The 27,222-nt window shown below is 38.6% G+C and overlaps 2 protein-coding genes across 37 annotated transcripts in view; one reads left to right on the forward strand and one right to left on the reverse strand.

The window, feature by feature from the left end:
- Positions 1-6,493, forward strand: part of SLC24A1 (solute carrier family 24 member 1) — a 32,290-nt gene extending 25,797 nt beyond the window's left edge. Inside the window, exons 6-9 of the mRNA XM_036305378.1 lie at positions 893-1,633; positions 2,363-2,452; positions 3,288-3,454; positions 4,357-6,493. Of these exons, the coding sequence (XP_036161271.1) occupies positions 893-1,633; positions 2,363-2,452; positions 3,288-3,454; positions 4,357-4,606 (1,248 nt within the window). The 3' untranslated portion in view covers positions 4,607-6,493. The remainder of the gene's footprint in view (positions 1-892; positions 1,634-2,362; positions 2,453-3,287; positions 3,455-4,356) is intronic.
- Positions 6,494-8,413: 1,920 nt separating this feature from the next.
- DENND4A (DENN domain containing 4A) overlaps positions 8,414-27,222 on the reverse strand; it is a 106,724-nt gene continuing 87,915 nt past the window's right edge. For 24 of the 36 annotated variants that reach the window (XM_036305249.1, XM_036305188.1, XM_036305207.1 and 21 more), the window contains 12 exons: positions 25,053-26,152; positions 22,583-22,772; positions 18,400-18,494; positions 17,153-17,346; positions 16,917-17,060; positions 15,707-15,905; positions 15,024-15,278; positions 13,817-13,934; positions 13,670-13,696; positions 13,046-13,208; positions 12,802-12,866; positions 11,176-11,312 (listed from right to left, as the gene is read on the reverse strand). In XM_036305249.1, the coding sequence (XP_036161142.1) occupies positions 11,176-11,312; positions 12,802-12,866; positions 13,046-13,208; positions 13,670-13,696; positions 13,817-13,934; positions 15,024-15,278; positions 15,707-15,905; positions 16,917-17,060; positions 17,153-17,346; positions 18,400-18,494; positions 22,583-22,772; positions 25,053-26,152 (2,687 nt within the window). Of the gene's footprint in view, positions 11,313-12,801; positions 12,867-13,045; positions 13,209-13,669; positions 13,697-13,816; positions 13,935-15,023; positions 15,279-15,706; positions 15,906-16,916; positions 17,061-17,152; positions 17,347-18,399; positions 18,495-22,582; positions 22,773-25,052; positions 26,153-27,222 lie in introns of those variants that run through there. The other 12 variants (XM_036305302.1, XM_036305259.1, XM_036305093.1 and 9 more) reach the window with 8 other exon arrangements.

Consider the following 27,222-nt stretch of genomic DNA (forward strand, 5'->3'; position numbering starts at 1 on the left):
GTAGGTTGGTGGTTAAAAGGCCAAGAGTTGGACTATCCATATTCAAATCCCAACTCTATCACAAACTGTGTGGATCATGGGCAAGTTATTTAACTACTCTGTACCCTAGTTTTTCCATCTATCAGATGGGTTTAATTCTATCTATATCATTAATTAATTGCTCATGAAACATAGTACTTGCTAACTATTATTATTATTATAATATCACTTAGCATGATGCCTGGCACATATAAGCCATCAATAAATAGGTATTATCATCAATTTATACTTATGATGTAATATAACAGTTTAGGAGTTTAGTGGACACAGCAATGTTATATAATCACCAAAAGTTATCATGCAATATTAATGGAAACATGTCTAAGATAAGGAAGCTGATAATCCCATTAAACTCTGTGCAGTGCTCTATGTTCAGGTTTAGAAGCCTCCTCATGGGATATAAGCTAATTAGAATGAGTTCACCAAGCTGGGGATGAGGCTCCAGGCCATTATATGGGGGGATGACAGAAGGACCTGGGTATCTCTAATGCAGGAAAGAGAGCTGTCTTGTGGAAGAGTGATTAGCTTTATTCTATGCATCTCCACAGAGTAAACCTAGACACAGAGGGTAGCTCCTTGGTATACATATGAACTTCAAACCAAGCAGAGTTGCCAAAGATGACACAAGTTCTTCCGGTGAGTGTTCCATCCCTGGAAATGCTCAAATAAAGACTAAACAACCACTGGGTAGGAATGTTGTGAAGGGGAATTTTGCTGAGTAATTGCACTAGTTTTCTCCTCGTACATGAGTTTTTAGCTATATTCTGAGAGAACAACAATAAAAATAATAGGAAGAAACTGGGAAAGAAAACAAGCAGAGAAGTTACGTTAATCGGTTGGCTTTGGATTGCAGGAAGGAGATGTGGCTGGAGCTGAGAGCACAGGTGCAATGACAGGCAAAGAGGTTGAAGCTCCTGGTGAAGGTGAAAATGGAGGTGAAACTCAGCTAGAAGGTGAAGGTGAAACTGAAGCAGAAGGGAAAGGAGACAATGAAGGTGAAGGTGAAATCCAAGCAGAAAGAAAAAGAAATGATGAAAGTGAAGCTGAACTCCAAACAGAAGGAGATGCTGGTGAAGTGAAAGGTGACACCGAAGAGCAGGGATTCAATGCTGGAAATCAAGGTGAAACCAGAAGTGATGAGAAAGGTACAGATGGTGAAGGGGGAGGTGATGGAGGTGATGGTGAACATGAAGAGAACAAGAGTGAAGTCCAAGCAGAAATAAAAGAAAATGATGAAGGAGAAGGTGAACTCCCAGCAGAAGGAGAAGATGGCAAAATGAAAGGTGATGGTGAAAATAAAGAGCAGGACTTCATTGCTGAAAATCAAGGTGAAGCCATAAGTGTTGAGAAAGGTACAAATGGTGAAGGAGGCGGTGATGGAGGTGACAGTGAAGATGAAGATGAAGATGAGGATGAGGATGAGGATGAGGATGAGGATGAGGATGAGGATGAGGAAGAAGAGGAGGAAGAGGAAGAAAATGAGGAGCCTTTGTCGCTGGAGTGGCCTGAGACCCGGCAGAAGCAGGCTATTTATCTCTTCCTCCTGCCCATTGTGTTCCCACTGTGGCTGACAGTGCCCGACGTCCGGAGGCTGGTGAGTTTGCCCAGCCATACCCTAGCCTAGACTGTCTATCTCCAGAGAGGCTTTCCACCCAAGAGGAGGGAGAGGACAGGGTCAACCAGCTTGGCAGGGCTCAACCACAGAGAGGATTTGGGTTGGAATTCGCAGCTCTGGAGGGGACCATGCACCTAGGGGGACATGGGCCTGTGAGGCCCTAGAATGTGCTTACTTCCACCTCTATAAGCAATGTGAACTAGTCCCGCCTTGACTGTTTCAGGATTCTGATTTTAATATAGGAATGATGCCACCCCACCCCACCATATTTCACAGGGTTACTGTGAAAACCCAAGGCGATAAGTGCCATTTCTTCCCAGCATCCTATTAACAGGGAAAAATCTGACTAGCATACCCCACCCAAAGGCTGTCCATATTTTGTCTCTGGGTCTGGAGAGGGGTAGGGCAGAGAGAAGTTGCAGAAGCCAAATCAAATACCCAGATCGGCTTGGTTCTGGGGCAAGCAAATAGCTCTTCAGTTTGGTGACTACTGAACACCCTACTGACTGTACTTCCTTGTGGGCCACCAACCCCATCCTTTCCCTGCTATGTCAAGGTCCTCACTGGAAACAGATTTCAGCCCACATCTCTGGATCCTCTCCATCATCCCCCAGCAGATCTCATCACTGATTCTGGGGCTCTCTCAAAAGGGCCAAAGACCTTTAGCCTCTGAAACTCACTTCTTTTTCTTTTCATACTTTCACATAGGAGTCTAGAAAGTTCTTTGTTATCACCTTCCTGGGATCCATCCTGTGGATAGCCATATTCTCATACCTTATGGTGTGGTGGGCTCACCAGGTGAGTAAAAAGCAGGAACTAAATCCTGTGTCAGCAAGTTGAAAGGCTTTTTTCCTTCAGGGTAAATTTCCAGTACTTAGGGAATGGTGAGCATCAAGTGCATTTGTAGTTTCTACATTGTTGGCAAAGGCGGCCTTTTTATTCCAGTGGATGTAGTACTTTTCAAGTGTGGCTTTCCTTACATTCACATGCAGCGTGACATAGAAGGCCCTTCACAATCTGCTCATCACCCTGTCCCCTTTCTCTGTCATGCATCTCCCCCTCGTCCCCACCTGGTGAATTGTACACACTTGTGAGAGCAAGCACAGTTTTGCCCTGTCTCTGGCATTTTAATCCTCTGAGTGCCCATGGCTTTTCTGTTCTACCTGGAATATTGCACTAGCACAGAGCTGTAATCGTTGTTTATAATCGTTTTTCCTTCACTAGGCCGAGAGTAGGGTCAGTGTTGTACTGCTCATACTTTTCTCTCCAGCTCTTAGTTCCTGGCACATAGCAGGTGTCCATGGTTCTGGAAATAGAAATGTGACATGAACAGATCTTTGGAGGGGCAGTTCTTTTAGAAGTAGAGGTACTGTTGTTTGAATGTCAGTGACAGGTGGTATTAGAGATGGACTTTTAGTCCATCTTAGATAAGAGCAGGGTCATACCCTGAAGCCTTGAGCAGGGGCCCCATCTCCCCAGCTGTCAGTTCCGCCATGACCCGGCCTTGCTCAGGTCACGGGCGTGTGCTGAGCTCCATGGGAGGTGTTGGGTTTGCACAAAGCAGTATGTGGAAGAGCCTCAGATTTTCCACTTGCTGTTGCCGTGGTTTCTTATTGCTGTTACTGTTTATCAGGTTGGTGAAACAATAGGGATTTCTGAAGAGATTATGGGTTTGACGATCCTGGCAGCAGGCACATCAATTCCTGACCTGATCACCAGTGTGATTGTTGCTCGGAAAGGCCTGGGAGACATGGCCGTGTCAAGCTCTGTGGGCAGTAACATATTTGATATCACCGTGGGGTGAGTGGCAAAGTTGCTTTTTAAGGATTATTAAGTAAGACTGGAAAACCTTGTGTTGGCTCTGTGCACTGGTTTTCTGCTTCATTCATTATACATGGAATAAAAGGGCATTTAAAGTATTAGTTTCTATAAGGCAACAAAGTATTCTCCCTTCATTAATCACAGACAGATGAGATAATAGAACTAAAATGCTGCCTGAAATGTAACTGACTGGAATTTATAGATGAGTTGAAAAATGAAGTCCATTAAATTCCATTACTAAATACAGTCAAATGCTCTGCTCACTGACCTGCAAGGTGGTGGAGGTGGGGTTGGGACAATGACTCAGTCTCACTTCCTGATGTTCTTGTTCCTTTGCTTTTGGGTTCCCGCCAGCTCTAAAAGCATTTTGTGTAAACAAGCAAATGCTGCATCCTGCTGCACCCATTCCCTCACCTGGCCTATTTTCATTTCCCTAGTCATGTCCTGGACTTGAGTGGTGGCTTTGGTTTCATTACTTTGAATTTGTGTGTATGGGTGGGGCCGGGAAAGGTCATAGGAGAGCCCTATCCCTAAGTAATTTAAAGGAATGCTATCCTGAGCTGGGCCTTACATAAAAATTTAGAGATTAGAGTCACACATCAACAGATCTGGTTAGTCATACAAGTCATTTGGTATGAAGAAAAAATAGCCAGACCTAGAAAACTTCAGTTTCAATCCAGGCTCTCCCAGTTAGCTGTGAGCCCAAGGGCATGTAATTGAACTTTCCTGAACCTTGGTATCCTCTTCTGTGAAATGGGGCTAATATTTCCTGCTCTATTTCATAGATTGTGTGTGTGTAAAAATGAGTGCTTTGTAAATTGTAAAATACAGTTTATGTGATTAGAAACATGAAAAATACTCATTGTTTCTTCATCTCACAGCCTGCCTGTTCCCTGGTTGCTTTTCTCTCTTATCAATGGACTACAGCCTGTTCCAGTCAGCAGCAATGGCTTGTTCTGTGCCATCGTCCTGCTTTTTCTCATGCTCCTGTTTGTGATCTCTTCAATTGCATCGTGCAAATGGAGAATGAACAAGATCCTGGGCTTCACAATGTTCCTCCTTTACTTTATATTCCTGATAATCAGTGTGATGTTAGAAGATCGAATCATATCCTGTCCTGTATCTATCTGAGTCAGTCACTGTTGCTCAAAGTGGACATGGACCAGAAAACCATGGCAGAAGTTACTGTACCTCTTGGTCCATTGATGAATGAACATGATCCAGGAGAGTGAACTGAGAGGCTGGGAGCATCTGATGTCAATGTGATACAGGAGTGAAGGTTATCGTTGGGAACACCTGCAGCTCATTGTGATTAAAAATCTCACTTCTGGGGTCGGGGAGTGTATGGAGTTCCAACCCTTACTGCTACAGACACTGTCACATGGACTCCAGTAAAAGGACCCCTGGAGTCAGAGGGTTTTCTACATGAGATACCTGGAGGGTTGGGACAGGCACAGTAAGACAAGCCACCAAGCTCACGTATTCCTGATTACTAAAGGGCTGCTGATCCAAAAGATGCAGATGTGGTCTCTATCTGACCCTCCTGGCTCCTGCCCCAAGCACATGCTGCACTTCCTGTCTGTCTCCTCTTTTTCTGTTCAAAACATGAGGTTCTACCAGGTTTGTAATCATCACTGGTTCAGTTACTGGTGAGTTTAAGAGCTAAGGCTATAGGAAAAAATGAAATATAACAGGAATCAATTATCATTAGTAAGATGTGTACCAATATTTTATAGCTTAAAAGGATTACATTAGCTCTTATTGCATTTCTGAAAAGTGAAATTAAAATAAGTAACCCAAGAAATTAAAATTTGTAATTTGCCCTTGAATTGGAAGGCCTGGATATGAGAGAAGGAAAACTACTCTAAGGGCTATTTAAAAATATGTACTTATTAGAAAATCCAAGTTAGTGTTGTCTCCATCAAGTGGTCTCCTTGAGGGATTAGACATATAACACAGTGGCTGGTCCTGGCTCTGCCCCTCCCGCATATTCTCACCCAACAGCACAGCTGCTCCTAGTGAGTGAGAAGGTGGAGTTCGGTCAGTAGAGCCAAGTCTGGTTTACAAAGTAGAGATCCAGTGGGGTGAGGCCACTTTTGCATGTTAACCCCGATGGGACTATAAAGCAAGATGGATGGATGTCTTATGTGGCTTACAAGTGGGGATTAAGGCAATCACAAAGGAGAAATCCCAAAAATGCTTAGCACAATGGCAACACAGTGAGAACAAAAGTATTTCTACTTCCAAGATAGCTAGTGTAAAGGACACTTGTTTTTAAAAAGTGTCTGGTTATTTAAACATTTCATGTGGAATTTGAAGTGCTTGTATATTAAATACCAATGCTTACTGCTTTTACTAGCATCAAGTTAAGGGACACATGAGAAATGAAACAGTTCTATGTCCCTGGTTTCAGAGCAAAGGGAACTGAGGGGACTGTAGACGATGATGGTAAATAGAGCTTTCGTTACAACATGAGAGAGGATTCACTGAAGACTAGAAGATAGCAGGACAGATGTGATATGAAAAAAAAAAATCAAACATTTTGGTGTTGATGGGCTGTGTTCAAAGAAAGTACTTCAGTCCATAATCCATCTTTAGTTTGCGTTAATTTAACTAATGGCCTCACTACCCCAGGAATCATGCTCTTTAGAAATGACTTTTATTCAGTTTCAATAAATTGTGAGTCCCATTGGTATTTTACAAACATGGTCAGAATGCTCCAGAGAAGACTGATGAAGAATATGGAGTCATATTCAAATTCCATATTCTGAAGTTATCCTCATTCCTGATGCTGCTGCAGTGCCCAGTCTCCACATGCCATGACCTAAGAACAGGAAGGAGATCCCAATGCCAACTCTGGGCGCCAACCTGGTTTCTGCAGCCTATTCCAGCTAGCCACAGGGCATTCCTCCCACTGATGGCCAGGGACCTGGCGCTCTTCCCCAGAATGACTGAGTGGGGAGTGATGGACAGTGAAATGTTCTGTAATGATAAAGCTGCTTCATGATTAAAATTAACTCTAATGATCTAACAACCTTTTCCTAATCAGTGTACTGAATTTTTGGCATTTCTCTTTGCCTAGAAAGGAAGTTCTGGTAAGTTTACACTATGACAGAAAGGGTTAAGCATATAAAATGAAAGCTGGGTCTTGATGGGTGAGAAGGAATTCAAGAGGGAAAGGAGAGAAAGATTTCCGGGAGATGAAAAACTTATGTAACTTGTAAAAGATGCTTGGAAGTTAAAATTTTTGTCAAACATTTACAGATCTATAATTTATTAAAATTGTGCTGTTTTAGAGATGAATTACCATCTTAAAATGTCAACATAATGTTGAGATGGTCCTTTCATTTGATAGGCAGATGTGATAAGAAAAGATAGCAGGACAGAATACAGAATAATCTGTATTCTAGATCATTCGTTCAGTCTAGAAAGTCCAAACTGTCCCCACAAGGGTTTCTGAATTGGAAGACTGGCTGAACAGATGGTTTCTTCTTCATTCCCCATGAAGTTGCATTTTCTTGATGGACCTGGGCCAAATTTCTAGTAATGTGAAACTCGTTCTAATTTAACAGGTTAAAATTCTATATGGTACCAGAATAAAAGGCTACATTCCAAACTTATGAAAATTAGTATATGTTTAAATTGTTACTATAAACTGCGAACAATATATTGCACTCTCATCTGAAAATGTTTCTATCAAATTATAGGCTTGGCCTTTTATAACACTGTCTATAGCCAGCGGTTCTCAACCTGTGGGTCGCGAACAATGAAAATACATCCTGCATATCAGATATTTACATTACGATTCATAACAGTAGCAAAATTACAGTTATGAAGTAGAAACGAAAATAATTTTATGGTTGGGGGTCACCACAACATGAGGAACTGTATTAAAGGGTCGCGGCATTAGGAAGGTTGAGAACCACTGGATACCATAATTATCATTTATTTAAAGATTGAATACCAAAAGCAGCCAGAATTGGAATGTAATATTCTGGGCAAAGCCTAGTAGATACAATTGAAGAACTGGTCAACCTTATGTGTCAGAGAATACCTTTGGTTCTGACCCCTTTTTTGTGGGCAGGTCCTGCTGCAGGTGGGACTGGTCTCTATAAAAGACACAGAGAACTCATGATCAGGCTGCCTATCCCTGGGGAAGGGGGATCACTAGAACCAGCAGGACACCCTGGCCTAAGGCTGCCCACACACCCACGGCACTGCTTCTGCTCTTCAGCTCTTCCCTGTGATGAGCAGGTAAAACCTGGAGAATTTCATTGAAAGAAAATTTCAACCGTTGCTCCGGTGGTCTATCACAGTACTGTGTTTGAAAAGAAAATCATTACATACAAAAGGAGGGCGCCATCCACATGAACAGCAACTGTGGAAAGGGCCACAGTAACTTTATCAGATGAGTTTGTTACCATCTCAGAGAATAAGCCCAAGCACACAGATTTTTTTGAATCAGAGTCAGAAATTCCTATGTGAATTTGTACACTGTTGATTTTGTAAACAAGAATAATTAAGCCAGCAAATGTACTGTGAGGCCAGAGGAAGAGGGTAATGTGAAGGTATTAAAAAGAAGATACCAAATACTGAGGATATGAAGGTCAACTGGTGTGCAGCTGCTACAGAACTCGATTCTGAAGTAAAACTCAGCCTTGTGTCTAAACAGAAAGGGCAGAGAATACAAACTCGAGCACAGAGGTGGGCCAAGCGCAGTCTGCTCTTTCCCTTCCTGCTCTGAGATAAAGTGCCTGAAAGCAGCTTTCAAGTTCTAGTGGGAGATAAAAACAAAGCTGGGCTGTCACACTTTACCATACAAATGGGCATTTTCTTACCATATACTTACAAAGTATTTAGAATCCAACATAACAGCCTTCTATATACAGTAGGCTAACAATTGTTAGTTGCACTAAAATATCATAGTAATTACCAGCATAAAGTAAAATTAGTATTTATCACCTGAAATGCTGAACCAACATTTGCAGGGATCATTTCTCTACATACAAAAATGGAAGACATATTAGAAAATCTTACAATAAAACAGGCAGGTGATTTTAGGGTTTTAAAGCAAACAACAACAACAACACACAAAAACAACACACACAAATACAAAAATCCTCCAAACAATCACGAAAGACAAAAATCAGAATATGAACAAGCTGCACAACTCCCTACCTGACAATAGGATGAAAAGCTGAATATCTAAATATGATATAAAATACAAGTGTGTGACATTCAAAACACAATTGAAAAAAGTAGTAAAGTTATACCAGGACACAGAATGATTTATTTTCAACTATTAAACATATAACAAAACTAAGAGTAAGAAAATCAGAGACAGGTAATGTAGCAAAGGGTATTTCTCTCCAACACAATTGGCCATGATTCTCCAAAATGTATGGTCAACAGAGAAAAAAACAGAAGGAAAGAATGCATAGAGTTATTTTAAAGGATGATCATATTTTAATTTTGTTTTGAAGAGTTTACCACTTCCTTTTCATGGTTCAGAGTATGTTTTAAGACTAAATTTGTGTAAATAATATTCCTTGGGGATTAAAAGTAGGGGAAACAAAACCCAACCAAAAGCAGAAATAAAACTATGTGTGGGGGGAGGAGATACAAATTATATTCACTTTTCCAAATAAGTTTGACCTATGAAGAATGGGCTTTACCTCACCGTTTTGGGTCAGATTTGAAATAAAAGAACTGTGATTCATATTGTGTTAAAGATAGGTAAACAATAGTGAAAGCTGTTCTTATAAGGGAAACAAACCAACCAACAGACAACAACAAAAGCCAGAATAGAACCCCAGAATCCTGTTTGGAGGGATGTTGTGGGCAATGCCAAAAGTCTCACCTATCACATATTTCTCACTAGACAACTTACAAGTGATTTAGAACAGCAGTCGCCAACCAGTGGTCTGTGAGGTCCAAAAGGTTGGCGACCACTGATTTAGGTAGAAAACATAAGACTCAGAATGTGAAGCTTGGATTTGAATAGTAGAAGACAAAATTGGAGTGGTATTTACAAAGGAGAGGCAGACACATGCATAGCACCAGATTTTTCAAGTAAGCAAGTTCAGCCCCAAACTAACTGAACTAAAATTTTACATTTTTAAACTCTTCCTGTTATTTTCCAGAGTAGAAGAAAGCTGTGAAATGTTTCAGCTTCGTGATATTCACTAACAGTGTGAACTCAAAAGGTGGTTTTCTGTAGCTGAGCTGATTCTAAGTCTCAGGACTTCATGTTATCCCCAGTCCAAATGTCCTGGACTTTACTGGCTTTATACACATAAATTGGGACCACCCATTTTTTTCTTTGAAATTGGCTAGAGAATTCCTTCCTTAATGACAATGTATGCAAACATACACACGTACTGAAAATCTATAAATAATTCTAACAGCCAAAGAATACTTTTGATCAGAATTACCCAAAGAAAGTGAAATTAGAAATGAGATTAAAAATATATTTTAGAGTCTACTCATGATGCTTAAATATTCAATTTATTGTCTGATTTCTGGACTTTACATTCCATAAACTTCAGATTCTGAAGGCTTATTGAAAAAGCCAATTTCCTCAATATGGGAAATTCTCTCTGACTTTACTTTTAGAGAGTTATTACTTTTCTACTTTTGAAAAAAAATTGAATATTTATATCTGTATATAATATTAACTGAAAACTCCAGTAGGCCATATTCCCGATAAATACAGTACAATTTGCATCATACCCAATATTTTAGACATTAAGGTTAAAATCTGGAATAGAGTATATTGTCTGACATATTTCCCAACATAAATATTTATGTAGATATTAAAATTTAAACTGATATTTGGCTTTGTAAGCTATTTCCCCTGTGGACTGTATGTATCTATTAGCGATAGAGAAATTTTGGAATTGTGGTATACTGACCCTGATTTTGCAGAAACAGACTTGGAACCTCTGGGGCTCTCCTTCCACAAGGCTCAATGAGTCAGTCTGGGCAGTGCACACCCTTGTCATGACTCACTCACTGCCGTTAGGCGTAGGAGTACTAACATGCAATTCCAGGACAACACAGACACTAGCACTGACATTTTTTTAATCATTCCCCCAAGTAATAAAAAAAATATAGATAGATTTACATATAGAGATCTGCAGCTGTACTAGTTACTTCAAATAGCAGACAAGGAAAATAAGCACTTAATTGCTTGCTTTATAAGTTTAAGTTCATTTTAAGCTTGCTATATTAAGTTTAAAAATTAAAAAAATATCAACTTACTATAAACAATTTAAAATATGTATAATACAACTTCATGGTCAAAACATTTGACTAGTCTATGAAAACAGGAGATACTACATTAGTTCAAGTTTCATACATGAGTTTTCAATATGTCTCTTACAAGAGAAACCATGAAAAGGTTGTTTTATTTTATGGGAACTAATTTTGTTTAGGGATTTCCCCATCACAAAACGAACTGATTGTTATAGGGAAAGTAAAGGAAAAAAAGGAAAGGGGAAACAAAGTGGCTCTCTCCCTATTGGTCACTATTCTCCTTAAAATATTCTGTACATGAGCTATATGGACATTCTGAACCATTTACAAATTCATTTTCAAAAATTGAAGAAGAAAAGTTTAGAGTCTAAAAGTGTTATTTTATACACAGACTATACAATACATATTGAAAGTACACACACACACACACACACACACACATCTTAAAGATAAGGTTCTCCAAAGGTTTTTCGACATTCCATCACTCCTGTACTTGGCGGTCTGTCACAGTTGTGTGTATTCTTGACTTGACTAGGTGTGAGACGATCGTATGCCATCTTGTATTCTTTATCAAATACATCTGAAAAAATTCACAAGAAACAAAGGCATAAAGAAATTTATATTTGATTTTGATAACAACCAAATAATACTACAGAACTGCAAAATTAAAGGCCAAGAAGGAATCTTGAGGTCTTTTCTGACAACTAAAGGACCACAGAATTTCAGAACTGGAACATGGGAACTTTAGAGTCCATAGCTCTTTAACTCTTTAGAGTGAGATTACACAGAACAGTGAAATTTAAAGCTGTAAGATGCCAACTTTTAAAAATGATTCCCCCCCCCCAAATTTTAAAACTGAGGTAAAATATATATAACATAAAATTTACCATCTTAACCATTTTTAATTGATTTTTTTTTTTTTTTAGGGAGAGGGAGAGGGAGAGGGATATCGATCTGTTGTTCCACTTATTTATGTTGATTCTTGTATGTGCCCTGACCGGGGATTTAACCTCAACCTTGATGTAATGGGACTATGCTCTAACCAACCGAGCTACACAGCCAGGGCTGCCATCTTAACCATTTTTAACTCTACAGTTCAGTGGTATTACATACGTTCATAATGTGCAACCATTATAATCATCCATCTCCATAACTCTTTTCATTTATAAAACAGAAACACTAAATACATTAAACAATAATTCCCCATTCTCCACTCCTCCAGCCCCTGGCAACTACCATTCTACTTTTTTCTCTATGACTGTGACTACTACAAGTACTTCATAAATGGACTCATATAGTATTTGACTTGTTGTGACTGGCTTATTTCACTTAACATAATGTCCTTAAGGTTCCATCCATATTGTACCATATGTCAGAATTTCCTTCTTTTTTAAGACTGAATAGTATTCCATTGTATGTATATACCACATTTTGTTTAAGACTGAATAGTATTCCATTGTATGTATATACCACATTTTGTTTATTCACTCATACTTCAATGAACACTTGTTTCCAGTTTAGCTATTATAAATAATGCTGCTATGAACATGGGTGCACAAATGTCTCCTTAAGACCCTCCTTTCAATTCTTTTGGGTATATATCCAGAAGTGGAATTAATGGATTATATGGAAATTCTATTGTTACCTTTTTTAAAAATATTTTTATTGATTTTTTACAGAGAGGAAGGGGAAAGGATAGAGAGTTAGAAACATCAATTAGAGAGAAACATCCATCAGCTGCCTCCTGCACACACCCCACTGGGGATGTGCCCGCAACCAAGGTACATGCCCTTGACCAGAATCGAACCTGGGACCTTTCAGTCCGCAGGCCGACACTCTATCCACTGAGCCAAAACGGTTAGGGCTATTGTTACCTTTATTATTAACATTACCAAAATATCAAAGTATCTCATATCAAAAAAATAAAAGAAAAAAGTATATTATATGAATATACATTATTAAAATAATAAAGACAACCAACATAAAAACTATAAAATATATTGAAAGTATGCACACACATATTTTTAATGATATATAAGTATTACATGTTAAATATTATGCAGAATTACCTATATCAATATTTTCTCTTCCCAGTGCCACAAGTGAGAGAAATAATATTTCTCTATATAAACTCCTGGGAGGGGGTGGGGGGAGAAGGGAAGAATGGAGAAGATAATTACTATGCATACAGTTTATTCATTTTCTACAAAAATTTTTATGCTAATATAAGCATGAGATATTCTAACAAATTACTAAGCAAACAACATTAATATGCCTAGAGGAACAGTATGTTCATTTAAGATAATGACTTACCTCTGTCTTTTAAAATGAGGACATTTATTCAGTGTCTCTAAAATCTGACTCATTGGTCCATAGACATCATTCATTTTGATGCTTTTTACCATATTTTTCAATAGTTCCTGGCTAAATGAATTATCACCTTTTTGTAATAAATGGACCATTGGATACTTATGGGCTGTAAAAGAACCAAAGAGCAGTTGAAGGAAAATGTTCTTTGTAGAAAGGAAAATGTAATTAAGCAGCAACTAATAGCTGGCAAAGAAGTTACAAAGCACTAAAAATAAATGAAGGGCAATAGAAATCTTAAAATGAAGAAAGAAAAAAGAAAATAAAAAAGATAAATAATGATAGAAATAGGCCGAAAGCTTTTTTGGCCTCAAAGACAAAACTTAAAAATACTGTTCTCCTTAATATAGCTCCTGGGGGAAGCAGCCCAGATGGAAACAAACAAAAATAAATATAAAGAAGAAGTTGGGATAAGCAATGTGCTAAAAGCAGAACTCTACAAAACACAACCCCTCCAGCACATATACAACACTACTAAAAAAACAAACCCAAAAAACACAAAATAAAAAATAAAAAAACCCTTGACCTCCATAGAAGATAAGCACTAAAAACATTAAACTTAACACTCACTCTCAAACAAAAGAGTACGATTTTGACCTGTAAGACAAAAAGTAGTATAGTAAAATAAAAGTCAGTTATGCATTAGTTTAGGCTATTTAAAGTAAGTAGAGATTACTCTCATATAAAAAATCCAGCACATTCTATGATAGCACTTACTGTGGGCATTCCAGAGGATATACAAGGGCTGTCCTGGATCCTGATGTAATTTCATATTGTCCCATAACATTTGTATTAAAACATATTTACTATCTTCAGACATACAGTGGCGGGGAATCTGTGTTGAAGAATAAACAAACATTCATTAATGATCCTTACATAATGTTTTGTAAATATCTTATAAATAACCTTATAAATATTTTTTTCGGATGTATGTGTGCAAGAGATAAAGAGAACAGCAAATGACCGGTCTGTATGCATTTTATATTGACTGAAGGAAGATGGGCTGAGTTGAGAATCTAATGATCTCTAAAGTAAAGTGATCTCTGCTCCGAAGCAGATTTTACAAAGTACTGAGATCTGTGAGAAAGGGTAGTGTGAAGGGCTAATCTCTACCAGCTTATGGCTGAAGGTCCAAACAAAGATAAACCAGGCAGCCCCGTTCTACATCAGCCCAAGACCCTAGGCCAGATAACTCTGACTGACTTAACCTTCAGACACTCATTCATCATGCACTGAAAATCCAAAATGTGTGCACAATCATCATAGATATAAAACACAAGAAGGAGAATGCAAGGTTTCTGAACTTAGAAGCTTTACAATTTTGTGGTGGTGACAGCATATGAAAAATAAAAACACTTTTATAGAACAACATATCAAAAATACAAATGAACATATAACAAACTGAATACCTAAATGTTAATCAAAAACCCAGAGTAAAGGAATGAAGAGAATGGTAGCACATGACTACAATATGAATTAGAGAGATCCTCTTAAAGAAGGGTCAGGCTTGTTTTTGAAGGAGGTATGAAACGTGAGTGGGGCCAACTCACAAACTCTTTCCATAAGGGTCATTCACAGTTAATTCTTGAGGCCATAATTAAAATGCAAGCCCTGGGGGATGAGGACACATTTGTAATACCTTAACTAATAATAATAATAAAAAGAATAAAAATGTATTAATGATGAAAAAAAATAAAATAAAATGCAAGCCCATTTTGTATAAATTTTACAAGAAGGCTAAAAAACATGACTTAGACTGAAAGAAGAAAAATTATTTGTAAACACAATTTAATCAATCTTATTCATCTAATGATTAAGATGGTTATTAAAAATAGCATAAACATTACTTTTTTGTCATTAGGAATATGCAAACATTACAATGGTGACAATAGCATCGCCTTTTAGTTAATTTGTACTCTCATACCTTTGAATACTTGTTACAATGCTCAGAAGAAAGAATCAATCCAGGTAAGTTACTGGGCAAGTCAAGACGTCTAAAATACCACACCAGGTTCCAAAAAACAATTGGATGATGATCCACAAAGTCTGCCACTGTTATTGCATGATCGCCTTCATTTTCCAGTAAGCTTTCAAGTTCCTTCCATACTACTAAAGGACTGAGATATGGGACAGTGATAGGATCTGGACTTGGGAGGTGCCATTCTAATCCTAAAGAATCCTGTTGAATAAATAAAAACCATAAATGGTAAATATAAGATTTATGATACTAAGTCATTAAAAAATTTCCTGTCAATGTTTTCCATGTAAGTAGAAAGGTGCAATAATTGTATCATGGAACAGGAAACTCTCCTTGACAATAAAATTAAAGCTGGCCCTGGCCAGGTGGTTCAGTTGGTTGGGGCATCGTCTGGTACACCAAAAAGGTTGCTGGTTCGATTCCCGGTAGGGGCACATATGGGAGGCAACCGATGGATGTTTCTCTCTTACACTGATGTTTCTCTCTCCCTCTCCCCCCACTAAAATCAATAAACCTATCCTCAGATGGAAATTTAAAAAAATTAAAGCTAATAAGGCTGTTTCGGACAAGGTGAACAAAATCATGTAAATGATCAATGTCCAAATTTTTAAAAACACCAAAATACATACTGTAGCTCCTTGTAAAGTAGTTGGCAGGCTGCCTGTAGGAATTAGCTTCTGCCCTCCAGTGTCTTCCTTATCCAAGGGACCGGAAGTACTGACACTCCTGGTCATTGGAAATATTGGACATTTTGATAGAGCTGTTTTTGATCTATCAGCAGGGATCGGAATACTTCGGGCATATGTATTTTCCAGCCGTTTAGATTTGCTTGGGTATTGAAAAAAGAAAAAAGCATATCATTGTCTAGATTTACTTTATTTCTCTAGAAAGGCCATATTCTTCTCTTTAGCATCAGTCCTGGGCATAGCAAAGTAAATCCAAGGAACTCAGGCTTCAGCTTGGAAAAAAGGCATATATTTTTAAGTAGTCTAGTCATGTTAAATTTCCTTTTTATCCAGTGCACTTTAAATATTCAAGAATCATTTAATTATTCAAACACAGTTAGTGGACAACGTTTATACAGCAGGCCCAGATAATATAAAGCAGAGAAAATAGGCATCTATTTTTTCAGCTAGTGGGAAGGGAGATTCCCACCTATTGTAAGCTAGTGGCAGTCAAAGTAAGGGCTACAACAGACATGTGATGAAAGATAGTGCACACACAGGTTTGCAATTTTGCTGCCTAAGCATTTAGGATTAAACAGATCATACCAGCCTGCCAGTACTATGCAGGCATTTTCTTTTGCACATGCAGCTACTAATATGGCTTCATCTGCCAGCTATCTATATTTGGCACTTCTCCAAAATGAATTTTAAGCGTAGATTTATTTATATTAGGCTTACTGTATATGTCTTAGTTTAATTTTACAGTTCCTTTATCAGCTCCAAATATTTTTTTAGATTATTAAATATTCCTAAGTAGAAGATTAAATATTCCAAAATAGTAGTACTGACTTAATTCCTGAAGAGATAGACACAAGAGAAAGGTGTTCATTATAAACTTCAAGTGTTCTACAAAATTTTTACCTTTAAAATACTAGTAAACATTACATTATATGAATTATATAACTGATACCATGAGGATTCATAGAGTATAAATTATAACTGATTAAACATTTAGGTTATTAAGATAATTTTAATATTGTTTTACTTAGAATTTAAGCTTATGAATCTATTATACATAGCAACTTAAACCTTAAAATGTTCATCTAATTCTTGTCATTATCAAAAACATATATTATATAAATTGTTAACATATAGTTCTACATAATATACTCACCTATTTAAATCAAAATTCCCTTGAACAGAGATAACAGATGTGTCAAGACCAGAGGCTGATGTTGAGATACAAGACTGCCTTCCCTGACTTGAAAAGGATGGAAAATGCATATTTTCTATAGATGGACTTGACTTCAAAAAGTATCTGCAATGTGAATTAAAGGAGCTTATTGAGAAAGGAGAGATTCTAGGAAATGTGACTCTTAAACATGAAGAAAAGAAAGCATAAATCATTACCTTCCAGGTCGTCTTAAATCTCTTATCTCGATATTCAAAAAGGGCAAGAAAAGATTGCCACAAAATGGGCATGTAGTATTGAGATTTGAATCATCTGCTGTCCAGCCAGCCATGATTTCTTCATCATGGACAAGACAATCACAAGTTCTACACCGAGAGCAACTTGAGATGAGAACCTGTGGGAGAAAATGGCACTGTATAAAGTAAGCTAGTTAGTGCATATTATAAATTAAAAACAGTTCAATTCATAAATATACTAGGAAACTAAAATGCAGAAGGATTTGGAAGTTACAAACAAAATATGAATTATATTCAATGCATTATATATTTATCTTTAACTATTTCAGCTAAATCTATTCCAAAATTTTAGCCTGAAAAGGAAACTTGCATTTAAGCAAGCATTTTAACCATTGTAATTACTAAAAAAAGCCTGCCATGGAAAAGTAAACCCAAGCATAATTTGTTAGTACCCCAAATAAGTATTTGTAATTACACATTATAGATTTGTGCTACTCAAAGTGCGGTCACTGAACAAATGCTAGTCCACAAATTCTTACTGGTTTGTAATAAATAAAGAAATTGAAGGGACGATTTAGAAACCTTTAAAGTAATTTGTCAATGCTGTAACAACTAAGTGTGTGATCAATGTATTTTGCAAGAGTATCAGCTATGACAGATTGGAGATTTAAAACAACAATAAACCCCTGGTCTGTCACTAAAGATAGTTGCTGTGGATGAACATAAATATTGTCTTTACATTAATAAAATGTAGAAATTCCTGAAGTCATCAGAAACTTTGTAAATTGCAACATCAGATAGCTACATCAAACTGATACAAAGAATGAAAAACATGATGGAAAAAGTTGACACAAATGCCAAAATGGCTCCCTGTATCTTCATCAAACAAGTGTGCTTGCACAGCAAACTTGGTTGTTAAGTGTTTAAGATGTAAAATAAAAATTCAAAGAGAATATACATATAACAAGGGATAAATATAAATGTTGAAATGAAAATGCTTTTGTATGCTGATAAATCTCAAAGGAACTTTTCTAAACAGAGGAAAATGGTATGACTTCAACAATCTGAAATACTAGATATTTTAAGTTCATTCAGCTGCAACATACATTTTGAAATTTTCAGATACTACATATTTAACATTTTATTACTCCATCCAAGACCATTAATACTTAAGAAATGTAACTTTCATAAAGCAGTACATAAAAATGTTCTTTTGATTAAAACTGTACCTCCATTGCATAGTTCTGGAAGATATTTGTGTTACTTGTGTTGCAGGGAGATGCCACCTCTGATTTCCCAGGTAAGGCAAACTTTGACAGGGATCCTGTCCATTATTAAAAAACAAAGGGCGAAACCATTAAAACTAATGAGAAAGGATATGAGAATCTTTCACTTTTTTAAATTTTCTGATAAAATGTCACACTGTTCTACTCAAAATAGTAAAGGTAATTTAAGAAAAAAACACACAAATAAACAATGAAAAATGTTTTTTGTTTTTTTTGTTTTTTGTTATTTTTTAAAATATATTTTATTGATCTTTTACAGAGAGGAAGGGAGAGAGATAGAGAGTTAGAAACATTGATGAGAGAGAAACATCGATCAGCTGCCTCCTGCACATCTCCTACTGGGGATGTGCCCGCAACCCAGGTACATGCCCTTGACCGGAATCGAACCTGGGACCTCTCAGTCCGCAGGCTGACACTCTATCCACTGAGCCAAACCGGTCTCGGCGAAAAATGTTTTTCAATGTATATGTTTTTGTTTTGAGTGTAAACCTAAGGAAATGTACTCTAATTCCTGATTCTCACATGCTTTGTGTGTTCATCACTCACTATTAAGCACTTTATGTGTACAGAGTAGAAGGCATTCTAGCTGTTTGTAATTACTATTTTGCTATTTGTGTTTTTCCATGTTTAAAATACAAGAAAATATTTACGTATGGCAGCCCTTTACAGAAAAATGTACTGACCCCAGAAAATGTTACAAAGGAAACCAGAGAAGTATCAGAAGAAAACACTGGTGAACCTAGGGAAGGGGAAGTATTTCCTAATGATTCAAAATCCAGAAGCAAGAGAGGAAAAGACGGATAAATTTGATGACATACAATTAAAACCTTGTGACAAACCCCCCCCCCCCCACAAACTAGGAAAAAGTACCTGCCATTTACATAAGAGATAAAGCATTAATTCCTTAATATAACAAGAGCTACTAAAACATTTTAAATAAAGGACCAATAAGTGAAGTGTAGGCAAAGGAGAGTCCACAGAAAAAGAAATACAAATAGTCCTTAAACATATAAACAGATCCTCAGTTTAGTTCATAAAAGAAATATAAATGAAAACTAAACTGAAATACATTCCTCACCTATCAGATGGCAAAAATACAAAAGGTTGCCAACATATTTTACTGACAAGGCTCTGAGGAAATAGGTATTCTTATATTCCCATTGCCAGAGGGAATGCAAAATAGTATAGTCCCGAGGAAGGGAACTTGGCAATATCACTTCAAGGAATAATTTTGAAGTAGCTTTCAAAGTCCAGGCAAACTTATAATCTAACCGAATAAAAGAGAAACATGCAAATTGACTGTACCTTTGCCATGCCCAAGCCATGCCCATCAGCCAATCAGAGCGACTATATGCAAATTAATCCAACCAAGATGGCGGCCGGCAGCCACAGAGCTGGAGCAAGCAGGAGGCTTGCTTGCCCCGGCGATGGAGGAAGCCAAGCTTCCCACCTGCCCTAGCTGGCTGTGGCCTCCACTAAAGGCAACAAAGTTTCAATTATAGGAGCTAAATAAATCCCAGATACCTGCTTCCAGCCAGCCTCCACTGGGAGTTTGGGTGGCTGGGGGCCGTGGCCAGCCTGCAAACAGCCATTATCTCCTCACCCAGGTTGGCCAGGCACTCCAGTGGGGACCCCCACCCTGAAGGGACTGTGGCCAGCCTGCAAACAGCCATCAGCCCCTCACCCAGGCTGGCCACACCCTCATGGGGTGAGGGTCCCTGCTAGGGGGCTTGGCTGCCTGCAAACAGCCATCAGCCACTCACCCAGGCTGGCCACACCCTCATGGGGGTGAAGGTTCCCACTGGGGGCCTTGGCCATCCTGCAAACAGCCATCAGCCCCTCACCCAGACTGGCCAGGCACCCCAGCGGGGACCCCCACCCTGAAGGGGCTGTGGCCAGCCTGCAAACAGCCATCAGCCCCTCACCCAGACTGGCCAGGCACCCCAGCAGGACCCCCCACCCTGAAGGGGGTGTGGCCAGCCTGCAAACAGCCCTCAGCCCCTCACCCAGGCTGGCCAGGCACCCCAGCGGGTCCCCCACCCTGATCTGGGACACCCTTCAGGGAAAACCAGCCAGGCCCCACCCATGCACCAGGCATATAATAAAAGGGTAAGCAAAAGAAACCATCAACAAAACAACAAGAAAGCCAACTGCATGGGAGAACATATTCGCCAATGTTATCACTGATAAGGGTTTAATCTCCAACATTTATAGGGAACTCATACATCTTAACAAAAGGAAGATAAACAATCCAATCAAAAAATGGGCAAAGGACCTAAATAGACACCTTTCAAAAGAGGACATTCAGAAAGCCAAGAGGCATATGAAAACATGCTCAAAGTCACTAATCATCCAAGAGATGCAAATCAAAACAACAATGAGGTGTCATTTCACACCTGTCAGAATGGTTATCATCAACAAATCAACAAACGACAAGTGCTGGAGAGGATGCAGAGAAAAGGGAACACTTGTGCACTGCTGGTGGGAATGCAGAGTGGTGCAGCCACTATGGAAGACAGTATGGAGTTTCCTCAAAAAGTTAAAAATGGAACTCCCATTTGACCCAGTGATCCCACTTCTAGGAATATATCCCAAGAAACCAGAAACACCAATCAGAAAGGATATATGCATCCTTATGTTCATAGCAGCACAATTTACCATAGCAAAGATCTGGAAACAGCCTAAGTGCCCATCAGCAGATGAATGGATTAGAAAACTGTAGTACATCTACACAATGGAATACTATGCTGCTGTAAAAAGGAAGGAATTCTACCATTTGCAACAGCGTGGATGGAACTGGAGAGCATTATGCTAAGTGAAATAAGCCAGTCAATGAAGGAAAAATACCACATGATCTCACTCATTTATGGATAATAAAGGCCAGTATAAACTGATGAACAAAAATAGATACAGAGGCAGAGCAGCCTCGAACAGACTGTCAAACTATAGCCGGAAGGCTGGGGAGGGTTGGAGGGGGGGGGGGCAGTAAGAGATCAACTGAAGGACTTGTATGCATGCATATAAGCATAACCAATGGACATAAGACAGGGGGGTAGGGGAGGCCGGGGGATTGTCAAGGGGGCGGGGGGGGGGGAAAGGAGACATATGTAATACTCTTTGTAATACTTTAAGCAATAAAAAAATAAAATATAATAAAAAAAATAATGAAAGGGTAATATGCAAATGGACCCTAACAGCAAAACGCCTGGGAATGACTGGTCACTATGACACACACTGACCACCAGGGGGTAGACGCTCAATGCAGGCGCTGCCCCCTGGTGGTCAGTGCGCTCCCACAGGGGGACCTCTGCTCAGCCACAAGCCAGGCTGACGGCTGCCAGCACAGCAGTGATGGTGGGAGCCTCTCCTGCCTCCTCAGCAGTGCTAAGGATATCCGACTGCAGCTTAGGCCTGGTCCCCGCTGGCAAGTGGGCATCCCCCGAGGGCTCCTGGGCTGCAAGAGGGATGTCTGACTGCCAGTTTAGACTCGATCCCCCAGGGAGTGGGCCTAAGCCAGCAGGCGGACATCCTCCGAGGGGTCCCAGACTGCGTGAGGGCCCGGGCTGGGCTGAAGAACCCCCCCCCCCGCGAGTGCACAAATTTTTGTGCACCAGGCCTCTAGTTATTTATAATAGTCAAAGGCTGTAAACTTAATATCCATCAACAGAGAAGTGGTTAAAATAAAGTATGATACACTGACACATGATGACCTATGCAACCATAAAAATGAATGAGGGACAGTGTTATGTGATGATATGCAATGATCTATCGTTAAGTAAAAAAAAAAGGGGGGGAATGGCAAGGTATTTCTAGTAGGTTACCTTTTGAATAACAAGACAAGGAGGTAATAAGAATACACACACATGCACACATGGGCCTATTATTTTTTAAAAAAGCAACAAAGGAAGGATAAACCAAAATGAATAAAAATGGTTGGTTACCTCTAGTGATGGAGAAAACAAATGAAGGGGATGGGGATGGATACTAGGCTTCTCTGAAAATGCCTTGGTTCAATATTGTTTTGACTTTGGAGGCATGCAAATCTTGTACAAAAATAAAATATACAGGGAAAAAAAGTAAAGGTACCACCTATCAAATGAAATATGACAATACTGTCTGAACAAACCTTCTAGGGAGGCAGAACTTCCTAGGCTTGTTCTGCTGAAATCAATGCCCTTAGTCCTTGTGGTAGTACTGCACTCTTGGGAGGAAGTGGCTCCTTCCAACTCAGGGCCGGCATCTTCATCCGTTAAAGAGGTAGATTCAGAATCCTGGGCTCCCACTGAAGAAAGACTGGTACGATCAGAACTTTGATCCTAAGGACATAATTATAAGCTTACTTTCCTTCATATTTAGAGTATCATTTAAAAAGTCACTTCTAAGGCAGAGGAAGTACTTAATTACTCAGATGATCAGTTAATCAACATTACCAAAAAAAAAAAACCAAAACAAAAAATAATATTTTAGTAGTTTGCAATAGTAGTTGATAACTAGATTCTCTGAGGTAAAGAAAAACACATCTGAAAACTACTTTGTGCAAACTACTTTGGACCAACATGTGCTATAGATCAATTTTTAAGACAGCATTTTAAAATTAGATCAAAGTATCTGTTAGTAAGATAACCTTGCTAACTTTATAAATCTCTATTTATTGTTAATTTCCTCTCTGTGAATCTCAGCCCAGGATGATACCTTAGAAATACATTTTATTCTTTAAAATTTATGTTTACATTTTATTCTTTTTTTCACAATAATCCAGGCTATAAAGACATATATTTATAGTTTTCACTTTTGAGAACACCAACAATAATTTTTTTCTGTTTATACCATAATCCGTAGGAAAATCTACTAGATACAAATTTTTGTAGACAGAAAAAAATTAATATCTATAATTCTACTGCCCAGATAATACAATTTATTTTTTTCTAGTCAAGTATATGTTACTGAGTTGTTATTTATAAAATTATTTGAACATTTTTATGGGCTTTTTGGCTACATCTCATTGTTGCTGTTTTTTTAATCCTACTGGGCCATGAGTTGATGCTCAACCACTGAGCAACACTGGCTGGGCTATATTTGATTCTTTTAAATAAATAATTATCTGGTGAAATTTTCTAACTTGGGAGCTATTTTTTAAACCAATTTTATGTATTTTTTTGAACATAATTATTTCAAAGTCTCTTGCTATTCAAGTATTTGGATCTCCTAAAGATCTATTTCCAATATCTGTTTTTCTTTTGTTTTTTAGTTATGGTCTTGTCTCTTGGCATAGCTATTTTTAACTGAGCGACAGAATATAAAAAATTGTATGGACTCCAGATGTTGTTCTATTTCTCTAGAAAGGGTACACTTTTTCCTCTTTCTGATAAAGGCTGATTATTTTAATTTAACCACAGACTGAACTGAGTCAAGCCTGGGTTTCAGTTTTGGTCAGGCCCAGTCTACCTCCAGTTTGCCAATGCTCCTAAGGTATAGCTCTACAGGACTTCCAACTAAGGGCTTAGTATATTAACCAGCACCTCCACCCCCTTGCCCAGCAGTTCATGAACTCTAGCTATTATATTCCCAGTACCATAAAACTTCTTATCTGTCAGAGACTTTCTGCTTACCTTTTTTTTATATATATATATATTTTATTGATTTTTTTTTTTTTTTTACAGAGAGGAAGGGAGAGGGATACAGAGTATGAAAGATCGATGAGAGAGAAACATCGATCAGCTGCCTCCTGCACACTCCCCACTGGGGATGTGCCCGCAACCAAGGTACATGCCCTTGACCAGACTCGAACCTGGGACCCTTGGGTCTGTAGGCTGATGCTCTATCCACGGAGCCAAACCAGTCAGGGCTGCTTACCTTTTTTTAGCCTCCTGTCTTTTCAGCGTTTGGAAAATGCCTTGAAGGAAAAAAATTGTGTATTCGAAGACCCTCAAGTCTCCAATTTTATTTCTCTAGCTCTACATAAGATCTCCAAAGCTCTGCTGCCCCCTTCACCTCTCCATAGCCCTCTGATATGGCAAAGCTTGGATTTGCAAACTCTTGCTCTATGCTCAAAACAAGCAAATGACCTCAGGGAAAAAGTAGCTATAGAACTTCAGCTCACCTCTGCAAGTCTCCTCTCCCTAAAATCTTGTCCCTCTACTGTCTAATTGCTTCCGCAGTTCTCTGATGACTTTGAACAGCTACTTTCCATCTTTCATCTAGCTTTTTGTTCTTAGGAGGTATGTAGACAGCTCACAAGCTACTACACCCTAACCAGGAAAGCCCTATGCCTGGCTGGTAAGTTTTGAAGGCATGCTGGACACTGTCTGAAAAAAATGTTCATTTTGAAGGGAATAATGAAGTGAGCATTTTCAGATGACACTAACTTTTACTCTAGCAACAAACCACTTTCTTCCAAAATCTAACTATAAACATAACCTTAGTCAATTCTTTTCAAGTTTTAATTCTGATACTTACAAACCTCAGACATCTGAAGAATCCTTTTTCAAAACTGTGTTTAAGGAGAATGTAAAAAACAACCCCAGACATCTCTACAAGTAAGGGAATTTTGGTGGTGAAGGATAAAAGGAAAAGTAGAAAATACTAACAATACGTACCTTAGATGATGCGGTATACATGGTGAACCTTGAATACCATTTGCTTGCTTTCTCTGCAACGCCTTTTCCAGCAGTGAACATACTGTTCCTTAGAACATCCAGTTTAGGTACTAGTAGTGTATCTAAATTAAATGAAGGTGATGAATGGGTAAATGCATCTTGAGTTTCTTCCCTAAATGGGCAAGAAGGTGAGAAGGCAGGAGAAGACCAGAGTCTATCCCTTGGTCTGTCTTCATTTTTTGTATAACTTTTAGATTTGGTAAGTCTCATTGGCCTAGGAGAATTAGGAGGCAGGCTAGATCTTCTACACGCCTTGACCAATGTTGGACTTTTCTTATCAGTTAATTTATCATCATATGCCCGTTGTAAATCAATGCTTGGTGTCCGACTTGTCAGAGGACTGGTCATGTTATTCATATACATCACGATTTCTTCAGCTAAATCACGCCTAGCAGATGGTGTTGAAACGCTTTTGGTTTCATCTTCATCTTCTTCCTCCTCTTCTTTTTGCTGCTGCTCAGTCTCAGCAACCAAAAGAGAGAGGGGATCAAATCCTGTTGCAACATCAGTTTTTTCAAAAGGTTTTACTGAAAAGCTGCTATTCATACGTTGAATCCTTTTGGGATTTTGTGTGGCAACATATCCCATTTTTGACCCATAGGTTTCATTGTCTAAATCTTCTAAGTCAAAAATTACTGGAGAATCCACTTTATCTGCCAAACAATTAGAACCATCAAAAGGTGTGTCATCATCACTAGATTCCTTTTCTAGACTATCTCTTTTTGATCGTAAAGATGGACTTCCAATATCAAGACTATTTGGTCTTTTGCTTTTTGAGATAACATGTGAAAGAATTTTTGCATCAGCTCCTAATTTTTCAACCATATCTCCAGGGTTTGCATCCTGGTTAATTCTATTGAGCATAAGTCCCATCATTACTCCTCCACTATGATTGCGGTTTCTATTTCCCCAGGACATTTGCTGCTGCAAATTAGGTTCACTGCCATTTTTATCTCTTTTCCTGAAGCATCTACTTTGAATGTTTCCTGCTTCATTTGTATTCTCAAATGATGATATTAAGAGTGGCTCAGATGTGCTTTCTGAAAAACAAGAAAAGTTTTAGCCATAAAAAATGTAATGTGCTATTATAAGTTGTCTTAAATATTTAAATACTAATAATGAAAATGATAATAGTAAGCACTCATCAAGTGTCTGCTATTTGACTGATACTATACTATGTACTTTACTTACATTGTCTACCCATAATTATTCCAACATCCTTATAGCTTGAGAGAGATTAATTATATAGCCCAAAGTTATCCAGTCCTTAAATGACAGAACTGGGATTAAAACCCAGATTTGACGAACTATAAAAGGTATACTCCTAGATGTTAGACTGCACTGCTTTTTAAAACTTATAAATTAAAATTAATATTTACTCATGGTATACTTAATAATATTATCCTATATAATTAAAGGCTAAAATGCAAATCGACAGAATGGCGGAATAACCAGTCACTATGATGTGCACTGACCACGAGGGGGCAGACACTCAACGCAGGAGCTGACCCCTGGTGGTCAGTGTGCTCCCACAGGGGGAGTACCACTCAGCCATAAGCCAGGCTCATGGCTGCTGAGCTCAGCGGCAGTAGTGAGAGCCTCTCCCGCCTCCGCGGCAGTGCTAAAGACCCCGGAGGGTTCCCAGACTGCTAGAGGGAGCAGGCTGGGCTGAGAGATCCCCCCTCCAGTGCACAAATTTCGTGCACCGGGCCTCTAGTTGTTAATAATATTCATGTTAATTCCACTACATTGATTAAATAACAATAGTTACTACAATTATGGTTGTATTAGATGACCTTAAAAATCTGAGTATTCTGCCTATAAAAATGAAAAACCAAACCAATTAAAGGCAGCTGTGATAGTTTTATCCACAAAAAATTATTATTATTTTATATGTTTTTATTGATTAAAAAGAGAGGAAGGAAAAGGGGGAGAGAAATAGAAACATCAATGATGAGAGAGAATCATCGATCAGCTGCCCCTGCATGGCCCCTACTGGGGATCAAGCCCACAACCCGGGCATGTGCCCTGGCTGGGAATCTAACAGAGACCCCCTGGTTCATAGGTTGATGCTCAACCACTGAGCCACATTGGCCGAGCAAGCATTACT

The sequence above is a fragment of the Myotis myotis genome, unplaced genomic scaffold, assembly GCF_014108235.1.
Source record: "Myotis myotis isolate mMyoMyo1 unplaced genomic scaffold, mMyoMyo1.p scaffold_m19_p_1, whole genome shotgun sequence".
NCBI classification, from domain to species: domain Eukaryota; kingdom Metazoa; phylum Chordata; class Mammalia; order Chiroptera; family Vespertilionidae; genus Myotis; species Myotis myotis.